At 37.5% G+C, this 15,310-nt stretch overlaps 1 protein-coding gene across 1 annotated transcript in view; it reads right to left on the reverse strand.

The window, feature by feature from the left end:
• Positions 1-444: 444 nt before the first annotated feature.
• Positions 445-15,310, reverse strand: part of poln (polymerase (DNA directed) nu) — a 47,660-nt gene continuing 32,794 nt past the window's right edge. Inside the window, exons 19-26 of the mRNA XM_028038834.1 lie at positions 14,702-14,813; positions 11,724-11,806; positions 9,107-9,238; positions 4,112-4,222; positions 3,761-3,839; positions 3,284-3,351; positions 1,961-2,022; positions 445-1,583 (exon numbers count right to left, since the gene is read on the reverse strand). Of these exons, the coding sequence (XP_027894635.1) occupies positions 1,503-1,583; positions 1,961-2,022; positions 3,284-3,351; positions 3,761-3,839; positions 4,112-4,222; positions 9,107-9,238; positions 11,724-11,806; positions 14,702-14,813 (728 nt within the window). The 3' untranslated portion in view covers positions 445-1,502. The remainder of the gene's footprint in view (positions 1,584-1,960; positions 2,023-3,283; positions 3,352-3,760; positions 3,840-4,111; positions 4,223-9,106; positions 9,239-11,723; positions 11,807-14,701; positions 14,814-15,310) is intronic.

Here is a 15,310-nt window from a genome sequence, read left to right on the forward strand (position 1 = left end):
AAAGAAAAGACTTTAAAGTGCTAAAAGACTTGAGATTAGTGTGGAGTAATATCTACAAAATGTAGCCGTTACCTTTTTCCTGTATTAAAGTGAATAAAAAATGGACAACAGTGTCTGAAATGAACTCCAAGAACCTTTAATTTCCATTGAAAACAGCTTTATCAGTATTTATTTTACTGAATAAAAACTCCCGTATCCACAAGTGCCTACACGCACATACCAGTCTCACGCCTCCCTTTCAATAGAGGCAGGCTGGGGGGCTTGCACACTTAAACCACCGAACAATGAAAGAATAGAGGGCCAGATTTCCATAACACTATCCTCTGCTCTTGCTATGAAGGACTTGTGATTAAAGTTTTTCTTATGTCAATAAATTCAGAGCGCATTTTTCACATTAGAAGACGAATGGACCATTAAAAATGACAGAAAACATTTTCAATTGGCTTAAATTGCGTGAATATGTTGGGCTCTGCCAATTTATTTCCAAGGCTAATTGAAGGATCCAGTAGGAAAATAGGGAGATATAAAAAGGGAGTCTTGCTGTGGCTGTCAGACAAAAAGAAATTCGGTCAGTGTGCCAGAGAGCAGATGAATGTGTGAGCATTTGTGGAATGTGTGAGAGTGAAAGAGAGAAAGGCAAAAAAAAAAAAAAAAAAGGGTGAGTGGGTTTGAGGCAAGTGAGCAGATAAAAGCTGAGCCAGAGAGAGCAAAGAATGGATGCTCAAAGACGAGCAAAAATTAGATCAACTGCTTTAAATCACGTTAACACAGGCAACGAAAGGTAAAGTTTACTGGAAACTGAACGAACCAAGATTTCATGGAGTCTATTCACTCCCCGGGCTCAAATTTCTCTTGTGAAATATCCATTATGGACTACACTTCTTTCATCAGAGCATCAAATATGGGAATAATAAAAGATGGTTTTTAAATTAGCTTAAAAAATTAACTTGGGGGTGAAAATCTGGTGTGTTTAAGTAAATCCAAAAGTCTCAGCATCAAAAATATATAAACGATAGAGACTAAAGAATGTTTGGTTATATCTAGAAGCTCAACTAACAACCAATTTTAGGAACCAATGAACATCGAGACCTCTTTAAAACATGAAACTTCACCTTGGTAACGAGGCAGAGGAAACATTTTTAGTCCTAACGAGATGTTTGTGTGCGTGAGTGAAAATGAGTGGGAGAACAGGAGGAGGTGGACAAGAGAGAGAGAGAGAGAACAGAACTGGTCCAATCCAGTCAGCGGTTGCCCCCAGAAACAGAAAGAGTGGAGGCAAGAACCACGAGCTGCAGCTGCCTCGTTTCCATAGCAACCTGGATGCTGGACGAGTGAAGGAGGAGGCAGAAACTGGAAGCTGAGAGAGACGAACAGGATAAGAGACCAAGTAAGGGTCAAAACATGAGTGTGTAGCCAGCAGAAGGGTCAATGGAAAAAACTCGGGCCATAAGAAAGGAGGAGATTAGATCATTTATCTTGGTGTGGGAGGTGCAGAGGAAGATTCAGGAGACAGAAGGCAGAGTGTGAAGCTCTGACATGGATCCCCAGGACTTGCCAACGGAGACCGCCACCTTCAGGGGTACCTGGGAAACACACAGAGGGGAAATGATGGCGTCACGTCACAAATACTCACCCACTCAACGCAAAGTATTTATACCAACTCAGTGTTTTTCTAAAAAATATTTTATATTTGTAGAAAAAGTTTCCATTCACCAAAGAATTAGTCATCGCTAGATTCCTAACAGAAGTTTGAGTAATGTCACAAAATCTGAGAAAGTTCAAGGAGGTATGAAAACGTTTTCATTAAACTCGTGGTTTATTAACTTTAGCCACAAGATAGATCCACGTTTTCTGAAACAACAAAAAAAAAACATGTATTTCTAATGAGTTTGTTCTCAAGGCGACAACAAAAAGTTACATTTTTACTTCATTAAACATTGAGTCTCTTCACTTCCCTCACCGTCAGATGGACTCCGACATGGTGGATGTACTGAAGGGACTCCATGGTGCTTTTCACCAAACCTGCACAAAATAACACATGCAGATGCAAGTCAAGAAGAATAAACAAGATAACAATACAAGTTTAGACTGTATTAATGTCTCTAAATGCCTGGACTAAAGAACCTGCCTAAAAATTTCATGGATAAAGGGAAGGTGAACTAAGCACTGCTTCAGTCAACACCTTTTCTTTGACTTTGGGTTTGTGTTTTATGATTAGACTGTTTGTTTTTCAAGTTTTTATTGCAAATTAATTAAATAAATCTATGGAAATAAAAATAATAAAAGGTAACCAAACAATAAATATAGTATGAGACTGTGTTGAATTAAAATCTATTAGAAATGGTGCTGTATCAATCACTCAATCAATCAATCAATCAATCAATCAATCAATCAATCAATCAATCAATCAATCAATCAATCAATCAATCAATCAATCAATCAAGTTTATCTGTAAAGCACATTTCAGCAACAAGGAAGTTCAAAGTGCCTTACATCATAAAAACGCAAAAATACAAAGTCATAAAAGACTAAACACAGTCAACAATTGAGAAAAACAGTAACAAACATTATATTTCAATAAATGCCATAATCAAAATCATCAATGCATGTGCACTGGGCGTAGTTCTTTTTTGAATAGACATTTAAAGCTATATTCTGTGTAGCTTCACAACAAACATCTCAAGAAACTCCACAAACAGATTCAGTTCATGTACAGAAATTAATATGTAACTAAATTCAATCATAAATCACAAAGTCTGTTATATATTTTCCAAATTGATCTTAGTTTTAAAGCAAAGCACTGCAATTCAGTTTGTTTACCACTGGTAAATAGTGTTATTTCTAAGGAAGTTTTAACTTGTCTTTTTATTTATTAAGTATCATGTTGAATGTGAAAACCACAGGAAGTAAAAGAGATGATTCAGCAAGTTTAGGAGAAATGTAATATGTGTTTAAATGATTGTTCCCCCCTCAGACGTAGCTGCAGCGACAGACTTCAGTATATCTGCATCTGGCTTTCAACAGATTGAATTGCATCAGTCACCTAATAATATCATAACAAACATTTAGTCTCAATGTTTTACATGTGGTCAATATATTTCGATATTTTTACAAATAATATTATAGTAATACATTTTTGAGAGGGATAAATAAAGTAGAATCCAATTCAATCATGTCTAACACACATAACAAAAAGAGAGGCCCTATAATAAAGTTTATATTTGTTTTTTTAAATAGTGTTTTTTAATTAATGTGGGGGTTTTTTTAGGAGAAACTGGTATACCTGCAAACTGTTCCACCTGAGAGTCTTCCACTTCATAAAGAAGCTCATCATGAAGCTGTGCTAAAAGCCTGTAGTAACATAAAACAATCAGAAACACATAAAATACTATTTGCTAATGAACATTTACTGACAATAGCAAAGCAGTCTTTTTCAAATAAACCAGAGTGAATGCGTCAGTACAGCCATGTTTACTTTGCACATTGCTAAGCTAACACATGATGAGACTGATAAATTTGGCGAAAGCTTCAAGTGTGTTTACTCTAGCTGACTGCTTGGCAGCAGCAGTCAGTCTCAGCTAATTTAGGTGGCTGGGGAGCCTGAGAGTGTTGTTTCTGTGTTCTGGTGTCACTTCTCCAGCGAGACAACAAGACCACCTGGAGGCACATGAAGCTAAGATCCTATGTACATATTACTGTTGAGTCTTTTTTTTACAAATAAAAGAAAGCTAATACAGAGTTTCATTTTTATTGTTGGTACCTGGCAGAGAGCGAGCTGGAGGAGGAGACCAGGTTAAACATGGTGATCATAGCCATCTTACAGAGATCAGCAGCAGAGCCTGGATTTAGATAAAGCACACAAATACACCTGTCTATTCTCAAAATAAAGCAGGAAACATTCAAAAGTCAAAGAATATTTTTTCCTTTGTGCTTAACAGACTATCAGTTAAATACATTTCAACTTTCCTTCAACACTTGTAGACTTCTCCAGACCTGGGAAATACTTTTATGAAATTTAGGACTTTTACAGATTGAATATGAAACCTGCTGCCAACAGCTGGAACAGAGTGGCACTGGTTCTGACCGGTGGTAAAAGTATCACAACTCCTACCCTGAACCACAAAGTTGACGGCCTGCCTCTCAGCCTGCATGCGGATCCCCCAGTCTGGGGAGCTGATGTGGGGAAGGAGACGTCGGCGTCCCATTAACGACACCACATAACCTAAAAAACAAAACCAAATCAAACACTAACCATTTTATCAGTAATGCACACATTAAACATGGTGTTCCTCTGAGCGGTGAGTGATGTAGAGTTAGAGCAACACATTATTCTTAAGGAAGACAATCCTAAAAGCAACAGTTCACAAGAATTTTCTAACAAAATTCAGTAATGTTTTCTTGCACTTCCTTAATATTTTAGAGTTCCAAAATAAAACATTTATTGCCTTGCAAAAGTATTAAGGTCCACAGATTTTTAAATATGTTTAAAAATTATTTTTTTAAAAAAATAAACATATACATAATTTAAACATTTACAAAAGCAATATAAACGCAGTTGCATGCATAATTATTCAACCTTCTTAAGATGAAAATGATTTGATTGACACTGGTTGCAGCTCTATCTGTATGTTTAGGTGAACCTCCACTTCAGTCTGCAACTGGTTTTTATACAAGAAACCAGTTCTGTAGACATGTATTCCCACTAGGACTGCACAATAAATCACAAATTTATTGTTTTTATTGCAACATCACTAAACTGTGTGGGGTGCAATAAATATGAGTTAATATTGTAAATACCATGCAATCAGGCTTTCTAACTCTGAAATATATGTGGTGAAAGTTGTTTAATGCAACAAACTACAACTTGTTTTATTTTTATCTCAAGTTATATTATTATCACAACATTCACCAACATCATCACATATTTCTGTAAAACTGTGCAGGCTTAATGCCCATAGCATAATGCTGCCACCATGTGTAACAGTGAGGATGGGATTTTCCATATAGGCAAAAAGTTGTTATGCATAACACATGGACAGACACATTATTATATACAATTATGCAAAACCAACACATGCTGGTACACATGGGTGACTAGTACATTCCACCAATCTGAACAATAGATGAGGCTTTCCACCTAAAATCCTCCAGTAGCCCTTAGTGTCAGCTAAGCCACCCAGGACATGAAACCTGAATGACCTATGAACACAATCATCCTCAAAAACATCCACTATTCAGTAAAAAATACGATGCAAAACAGGGAGCAAAAACCACAAATCTGCTGCTCTGCTGACCTCTGTCGCATACATATGACCTTTCCCAAGGAATGTGATCGTTGTTCTGGGGCCCAGTGACTGTGATGTTTAGTGAGTGTTAGTAAAAGAATATCACAGGAAGTGTTTCTGTAGGCAGACAGGTGTGACCCGAGTCCTGCTGGAATGTGTTTGCAGCCCCTGATGTTTTTGCTTGGACAGAAATGTAACAAGAAAAAACAAAACATGTCTTTTCTTTTTTTCCATAAGGTTCTTTGGATGGTTTGAACAGGAGTATTAATATCTATCTACATGTCTATTCATCCATCCTGGTGTCTTTTTAAAGCTTGAGATAAGGTAAAAGTAGAATACAGTCTATTACAATAAATATTTCATTACTATTTAGTTATATAAGCCATGATGCTGAGAAATGATTTCAGCTTTTTTTTCTAATTTCTTCAAAGTCCTGTTCAGCCATATGATGAAATTGGTATCAACATTTTAGCACCACCTATTAATAACTAATATGTAGAAATCCTTGTGCTGTATCTTTAAACTGAACAAGTTTTAGTTTTTCTAAAACTGTCTCCAAAACTGATCTATTTGTCATAATCATGAAGCGGCTAAAATCTTTTAGAGCTGCTAAAAGCACAAAAAACAATTAGGTCGTTTCACAGCCTCCAGATGTCTCCAGTCTGTTTTTATGTGTTTACAACAAAGAGTTTGAAGACTCAAGCTGAAGTCTTTGGGACTTTAAAGAAAATGGAAAGAGAAAATCCTCCCTTTGAAAATGACCTTTGGCATTCTTAGAGGTGATGCTGCAGCATTTATCCAAAGAGCTTTGATGAAATTTGCATGATATAAAGAGCAACAGTGATCTTATTCACGGCAGTGGTTTTAACTCACTTTAACATCAAGGCAAAAAAGTCAAACAGAATTTAAAACATGACAACACAACAGCACAAAAAATGTGCCTGAATGAAAATCAGTAAACTCTTATGATATTTTTTGTCACTGCTTTGCTTTCTTACCTTCTCTGTCAGCTGTTACAGCTGCATTGTGAGACCGGGCTCACCTTCACACCGCCCTTTAAAATATATTTTCAACAAATATGACAGCAGCTGAGCCTGCATCGCTCCCCTCATCTCTGCTTACCCTGCCATCATCCATCCTTCTAGACAAAATATTGCCCTATCAGGTACCAACTGCAAACGTGGCGCAGTGACCGAAACGCAGGAGCACAAATTATTTCCAAGTCCACACAGTAAGACAGCCAGACAATTTGCTGTCAAGACTTTAATTCTTCTGCCATGCAGAGGACCGTTTTATCTTCATTTTCAGGATGGGATTAGGCTGAGACAGGAAGTAGAATTTAAAAATCAGTGACCAATGAGATAAAATAGAAGTAGAGAGCAGATTCAAGGTGAAAATAAATCCAGCAGATTTTCTGAAGCTGAAGGTTTGGTGAATTATCGTTCACCTGAGAAGGCGCAGGCCTCTCCGATCTGTGCACAGCATTTTATTACAGCACATCGATTAGGGAGCTGCCTCCGGAGAAAGAGGACGTGCAGCGCGAGGAATTGGGGTGTGTCACTGCTGACGGGCTGTGTTGGGTGATGCAGCACCAGTCTGTGTGACTGCAAAGCAGTGTTTACAAAAAAGAAAAAAAAGATGACATGAAAAGTATCTAAAGCTTTGATGTTAGCCACAAAACAAGTTTTTTTTCCAATGATTTTCAGAATTCATTAACAATAGTGTTCCATTGAAACACTGTTACACAAATACTTTACACTTTCTCAGGAAGGCAAAATAATCCACCCAGCGTATGAGTAATAAACTTGAGACATTGGGCTGCTTGGCCACAGACTGAAATTTTAACCAAAACTGTTTGAAATGAATTAAGGGGATCCAGATGTCACAAAGCACAAGTTTGGTGCATTGTGACATCATCATGCTCCATGTCCACTCTTGGCTGTGCTCAGTGAGGGTTTAAAGTGCAGACTTCACACTATTTTGTGTGAGCATGTGCAAGTCAGAGGTGTGCTGCGCTGGCAGTTCAGTCAGAATATATAAATAAAGTGTCCCGTCGGAACCATCAAACCCTTCCCTTCCAACCCTCCTTCTTGAAGCACCCTTCAAGTATTGACCCGAGGCAGTTTGTCTCATTCCTGCCAATGCAAGCACATCCTCCTAACTCTTTAGCCAAACACATCCAGAGAGATGTGCATGTAAAAAAATCAGAGAGCACCCCAACTGTCAACAGTGTGTTTAATCAACACGCATACAGCTATTGGACGAAGACAGCTTCTGTCACTGTCACTACAGTCATGGGAAAAATCCACCAGGATTCAGAGACTTGGAGAACAAGCTGTAGCAGAAATATCTGAAAGCAGCTGTTGATATCCTACTGTGAAACACGTTTGGTCCCATTTGTCTTTGAACAGCTCTGTTAGTGTGTCAAGAAGGCCGAGGTCCATGGATAAGAGATTTACACAGTGGTCACAAAAAGGCATAACAAGTTATTGGAAGATTACAAAGAATAATGAATTTAAAAGTTTTAAACAACTTCAAGATAACTATAACCTGGAAAAATGTGACTTTTTTAGATACCTCCAGTTAAGACACTACTACAATAAAAGTATAAAATATTTGGAGGAGAGCGAGAATGGTATACTTACTTAAAATCCTTTTAGATTCGAGCAATGGAAGACCTCCCAAAAAAACAGTATTCAAACTATATGCATGTCTACGAACGAAGAGGAAATGTAATACAACATATATTAAGACTAAATGGGAAAAAGAAGCCAAAATAACAATAAATGAAGAGGTTTGGTTAAATATATGCAATTCTGTGATTCACACGTCAAGTTCTGGCCTGTGGAAGGAATTTTCCTGGAAATGTATAGTGCGTTTTTTTGTTACACCTAACATTAAAAGTAAACATTGTAACAATACTGAAAAGGCAAAATGTTGGAGGAACTGTGGGAATGTATCTGCAGGACATTTTCATATTTTTTGGGAATGTATTAAGATTGCACTCTATTGGTCGGAAGTGATAAAAGAAATCAATACTAAAATGGACTTAAATTTATGTTGTGATTTTACTGTGGTTTTCCTGGGTAATTTACCTCAGGAACTGAAGAAGTCTGATAGATATCTCCTACTAATATTATTAGCAGGTGCAAAGATAACTATAACTCGCCGGTGGCTTGCTGTGGAACCACCGTCATGTTTGGACTGGAAGGACATAATTGAGGAAATTCACGCAATGGAGAGACTGACTTTTTCATTAAGGCTTGCCACTTATAAATACAATAAATACAGGAAGAAATGGATCACTCGTCGGAGCTTGACACCAACTGTATAATTTATGTAATTACCTATTTTCTTATTTTTGTTTTTCCTTGTTATCACTCAACTGCTCCTGTCAAACTAGCTGCTCTGTAATTTTTTGTTAGAGGGGGGTCTAACTGTTCAATGTATGTATGTGTCTCTAAAACTGCAAAAATAACAAAAATAAAGTTAAAAAAAAAAAAAAAGAAGGCCGAGGTCCAGTTTTAACTGGGTTTCTGCGGTGTCACCACCTCAAAACAAAATGGCATATTACATATCTATATAAATATATATATATATATGTATATATATATATATATGAATATGTCTGATGTCTTTCCTCTTTTAAGCGGAGATGTACAGTAAGATAAACAAACTTAAAAGTTTGACGGGTTGTCTCTGAAAAAGACCGTATTTAATTTTGCAGCTCTACTGTGTATTCGTCCTATGACACATTTGTTTCAGTATCAGTTTGTTTTCGGAGCACATATTTAATAACCTTGATGGTAAAACAGTCCGACCTTGCTTGTGGCTCTGCTGGATGGTTCTCTGGATGAACGCCTGGACTTCTCTGTAGGTCTGGAGGAAACTGTCCTGGAAACGACTAGCCTGCTCAACGTTCACCCCCAAAATCCCTGACAGACGTTCACGGCCTACACAAAGTAACATGTTGTTGGATTAGAGCCGGCTACAGTAAAACACAAAGTCTATTTAATGTATTCACTGTTAATAGATGCATAGCTTTGACATAAACTATACCATTTTCTAAAACACTCAAGTTACTAGTAGTGAATTCAGATTAAAAACCAAAAACACTGACCTTATTTCTTTTGCCTGTTTCATTTTGATGTCTTTTTTATTGTGCTTGATCAGTCACTAAATATAAAAAGCACTGAGGTCCCTTTGGTATAGTTTTTACTGTCCTTTTCACAAGAGCAGCTTTAAGAGGAGATGATAAAGTGTGGCTGGAATAATGCATTGTGATACGTGTATTGTGTTGAGAATAAAAAAAAATCCATTAATGATTTAATTATTATTATGACTGGCTTGTTAAGTGGATAAGAACGTGTTCTAAATGTATTGTTTTCAGACATTTTTGTTTATTCATATCGAGATATTATCCACTGTTATACAACTTTGTTGTATCTAAAAAGGTGTTTGATGAGGTTGGATATAAAAGTGAGGCCTTTACGTGGGCCTGTTGTGTTTTGTGTTGCTCTTGTGCAGGGCCCCACATTCCTGCTGAATGAGGTCAGCACTGAGGTGAACTTTGACCTTCATTACTGATCCCCTCTGTGTTGCTTGCTTTCACACCTCTAGCACCGCTTTATATCTTCTTTCCTCCTTTCTTTCAATTTTCCTGCCCTGTATCTGATGCCTTCGTCCCTGTTTAACTGTAAATTTGAAATGGAAAAACTACTACTGCCTTTCAGATGTGCTCATTCAAGAAACACACATAAAAAGGAAAAACATGCAAGTTCAGTCAAATTTAATAAAATAAAACCTGAATATGTATTTGTCCTGTTTAATAAGCAGATAGTTTACCTTTGACTGACCTCCTTCATGCCACTTTGTTCACCAGCAATTTTGCATTGCTCCATTATTTTCTGACCTATTTGTGTACATATGTCTGTGCATGAGTCCATAGCGCTGCTGCTGCTGCTGTTGTGCCCCTCCTCCCTGGCCTGATTGTCTCATGGAGAGAGCTTTCCTTGGTATTTAGTAACCATAGCGACGCACCCCTCCATAAAGAGCGGTCTGTCTACGCTGATCAGGATCTCCTCGAGGGCTCCTCCTTTTGTGTGTCTGTACTGTTCCCCACTCACCTAAATTATGAGCAATAATCTTCTGCTATTGCGATTTGTTGTACTATTTTTCAACAAAATATGATAATTTATGCTTTTTTTTATATGTTCATCTTATTAGTTTACAATTTAAGATTGCTGTTTTTTCAAACTGTTCAGACTATAAGAAGTTGAAATGCGACAAGTGCTGCCTTGCAATTTATTATTTGATTATTCATTGGGTGTTCTTTATTAGATTTATTATCGCTTTTTTAAATACTTTTGTATGTGGCCCTTTTTATTCATTTACAAATATATTTATTATTTTACTTATGCATTACTGCAAATGTTTTTGCTAATTTGTTTTTTTGTTGTTAATGCTACTTAGCTTTAACTTAGTTGTATGCTTCAAGTCCAACAAAACTTTTACTTTTTACACCCAGCTGCCATTTTAGTGCAACACGTTTGGAACAAACTAAATTCTTTCAAAACAAAACCCAAAATTAAACAGACTTGCAGTGATTATAATAGGCTACAAGCTGTTTTGACATGTGGCTCTAAAACTTTGATATATCAAATATTTACTGACTCAAAATGACAAATCTGTGCCTTGGTGTTTCTTGTAGCTGATAAACACCAGAACTTGGTATTAAAACAGTAATCTAACAAAGATGGTTACACTAACTGGCAATAAGTCAGTGGTGAAACTAGATGTTGATGTTTTCCTGTTCGTCCATACGAGTACATGTTCAAGAAAACACACACATTTTAAATTACCATTCATATCTTTTCACTTTGCTTTAAAGAGTCTATTTCTGGTAATCTCTTAAGGTTGTCTGGCTCATTAGTCTGTGAAAGATTTTCTTTACACTTTGGCTGTTTTCATAAATGTTATATTACATGTTCTTCCTGATTACATAATACATGTGGTCTTAAAAAATCCTTCAACCAAACTTTATTTTTACAGCACTTTTTATACTGTCAAGTGTAGAAAATGAGGACAGTGGATAAATAAAAGCTGAAAAAAAGCTGCACTCTATGAACAGTAAGAGACGGTCGTAACCAAAGAGAAGCGTGATTTTTCATTTGGTCATCAACTGTCTGCCAAGTTTTCAGCAAAAAGCTCATTAAGAATTACCTTAATGCTGTTGCTAAAATACTACTGTTGGGTCAAAATTGTACTCTCTTTGGTATTTTCCAAGCATTTTCCATCTCTTTATTTGACTCTTTTCATGTTCTTCTTTTATTTCTTACTGTTATTCGACAGTATTTTATTTATTTTGGACCAAACATTCAAGTGAATAGCAGGGTGCATCTTTTATTTACTCTTATTCAAATGGTGGTATGTGCTCACCTGCTCCATAAACCACCGAATACACGATGTGTTTGGCATGCTCCCTGTCTTCAGGAGTCACCTCATCAACACCCACCACTTTCCTGGGTGACAGAGATCAAGAAAAACCCCTTTACATTTTGTTGTAACAAATAAAAGTTTGATCTAAAGTCAGTGTTGAACATGTTTAAATACAGCATAAAAATATATATTTTAACCCTGTTTTCCAATGGGTTTTTGTTTAACTTAGACTAAGTCTGTCACTAAGGATTGTCTAAACTAAATTACTGATCATTTTCCCCAATAGAGCTTAGGAACGTGATGTCACTGCTCTAGATGTAGGGATATGAGCGCCATCTTCAGGGGCCATAAACATAACCTACAAAAACAGCTGTCTCACAGATACTTTGAATCTAAGTTACTTAAAATTATTTAAACTCCGGAATAAAATTTGTTTTGGTCTGTGGCCTTTAAAGATGGCGCCAAGCGACTGCGCGAGACGTAAGCGTCATACGCAGTGACGCTGGTTCCAAAGCTCTATTCCAGAGGTTTCCTTACATTTCCTTAGCATTTGGTAGAATTGATTTTTAAACTGTATGACTTCGGTCAAACATTTTAGTCGTCCTTTAAGAAACTTCTCACAATAATTTGGTGTAATTTTGGCCCATTCCTCCTGATAGAACTGGTGTAACTGAGTCAGGTTTATAGATTGCCTTGCCAAAACAAGATGACCACTCCAAAACATTAATTCTGTTGTCCTTAAACCATTTTGTAATCAATTTGACCATATGCATATAATTATTGTCTCTAAAACTTTAACTTACTGGCTGACATCTTCAGATGTTGCTTCAGTATTTCCACATAATGTTCATTCCTCATGATGTCATCCATTTTATGAAGCTCATGCACCAAAACAGCCCCACAACATGACGCTGCCACCACCATACTACATAACAGGTGATGGTGTTCTCAAGTTTGCGAGTGTCCCTCTTTTCCCACCAACTGTAACAATCATCATTATGGCCAAACAGTTCAGCTTCAGGTTGATCAGAACAAACAGCATGTCTTCAAGAATTAAAGTCTAGTTTATTTGACAATAAAGTTGTTTTTGTGTTCATGTTTGTCAAGAAAAATGGCAATTTTCAGTTTTCTGACATTGCACTATAAAGATTCTGGATTTAAAATTTGATGGTACATTTGAAAAATAAAACAAACTTTTGTGGATCATGGTTGATTTTTAAAAGCAAAAAAAAAAAAAGAAAGAGAAAAGCAGGACTTTGCTGTGTGGAGAAAGTTATATGTGGACAGCATGCAAATACATCGCTACAGAAGCTGTGGAGCTAAAACAGACATAAAGGACTACTAAAAGTACAGGAGTCGTGGAGACGGACATGCAGTGACAGTTATGTGACGTGACTCGGAGAGAGGCGTAGTACTGCGGATCAGACAGGATGCAATGACACGTCTGCAAAGTGGCATTTCTGGAGGGGCTCATGAGAAACTGCTGTCTCTGTGTTGACAGACAGCCTCACACACACACACACTAAATTATTGGTGTGTCTGAAGATCCTCAACGCTCCAAGGTTTTCATAAGCATAATCAAATCAAAAAATCCCTCTCAGGCCGTCTTTCTCATCACCCATATATGTTCCTCTGTTTACTCGCCTGTTATATAGTGACTGACTGGGAGTACCGACATTTAAAGTTGAATATTTGCCCCCCTGTTGTGCATCTGGACCAAATGTTCATACTAGATTTTTATTGCCCCCTGCTGGGCAATGGTCCACAAGTCACTGGTGTTGGACAGTAATTTTGGGAGATTATTTTTTGTTAGTGCCCCTGGTAGAGATGCTTTGTCTAAAAACTAAACATTTTCATTGCAGTAGCAATTATTAAATGACTTGTTTAGAAACTCCCTGGTACCAGACTTAATGACATCTTTAATATATCCTCTAAAATGAGTGTAAATGACACATTTTTAAGGTGATCCAAGTACCAGGGATTTATTATTTTGTCAGCCTTTGACCTGTTCTCCTGCAGAACAAAAGAGAATGCAACAGCCCCTCTTCAAAATAGGAAAGACGTGAGAAAACAACATTCAAATAAGGCAGATCTGATTTTCATAAACTAAGAAAAGGCTGGAAGAAAAGAGTTAATTATCCAAACCTGCTTGTATGTGTAGTAAAAGCAACAATTAGATAGTCAAAAACAACTGGAGCTGTTGCAATCTTTATAGTGCAATGTCAGAAATCTAAAAATTGGTCATCAGCAGTTTTTTCAGCAGAAAATGTTCTAAACCAACAACTTTTAAACATCTTCTAGGAGACAACATGTAGAAAAGGTGTTTTATGTGATCATTTACTTCACGTCTGTCTTGAGAAAGAAAGAATAGAAACAAAAGCTAACTCAGCAAAACATAGCATAAGGCCATACAAAAGGAAATCAAGAAGTGACAGAAAGAAGAGCAGATGATGTGAACTCTATACGAGAGGAAACTTTGTGCAGAAGAAGAAGCTCTGTCTGAGTAATCCCAGCAGAGCTCAAATGACACCAGTTAACATGCTTAAAGGTGAAAAGAGTGTAAAGCCTGAATAGGGCTGTTAATGTGGTAATCTGCTTAACTGGTCAGTCAGTGCTGCAGAGGCGTCTGAAACAGGAGTATTAATTTAACACGTTACTGACGGGCAGGATCAAAACGATAAACCCAGCGAGTAAACACCACACACATACGGCGATAGAGAGGAGGAGAAAAACACACTAGTCGTTAAAATACATCAAAAGCAAAACAATGCAATCACCAGGGTGACAATCCCAGAGGCCCCCTGGGCATGGAAACGGAGGCAGTTGGCGTGGTCGTCATGGCAACAAGGCGATTAGCATTTGAAGTGAAGGAGATGGTGAGTCTGAGAGAAGGAGACTATCGGAGACTCCCTGCGGTGTGGCAACGGTCACCTTGGCAGGGGGATCGGGGTGTGCGAGAGTGTGTGAGGGAGACGCACCACTGAGAGGCCAGCATGGTGAAGACGTCGGCCTGCGGGTCGGTAAAAATGCGGAGCAGCTCCGGGTCCGAGGAGAAGTGAGCCAGCAAGCGGAGCTCCACCTGGCAGAAGTCTGTCACAAACACAAACCTTTCAGTTACTACCTTAAAGTTGTGCAGTGGTGTGTAAAAGTCTAAAGTCGTCACTCATTCCCTTTGTGCTTTGCTAGTAAGGAGCCAAACTTTCTTGTAATCTCTTAAAAATGTCTTTATTAAAATTTCTTCACGTTTTCTGAACATTTTTCAAAATTTTTTTGGAAGAGTTCCTAATCTTTCACATATTTCCTTTCTTTTAAATAACCATATTGATGAAGAATATCTCTAAATACCAAACAGCTCATAAGGAGGACCACAGCAAAAACATCTGTCAGGTAAATAACTATTAAAGATCTTGTAAAACTTGGGTGGAAGGACAGAAATGCTAAGATGCTCTGGAGATGACGATGAGGTGAAAGATAAGGAAAAAGATACAACTGGCTCTGGCTGTGCTGACATAAGCGAGCAAGTTTCTAAAGATACCGTCTTATTAATATTTGATGAGCTCCAGAGCACTTCCCCCGAGCCAGCCTGG

Source organism: Xiphophorus couchianus, chromosome 14, assembly GCF_001444195.1.
Source record: "Xiphophorus couchianus chromosome 14, X_couchianus-1.0, whole genome shotgun sequence".
In the NCBI taxonomy this organism is placed as follows: Eukaryota; Metazoa; Chordata; class Actinopteri; order Cyprinodontiformes; family Poeciliidae; genus Xiphophorus; species Xiphophorus couchianus.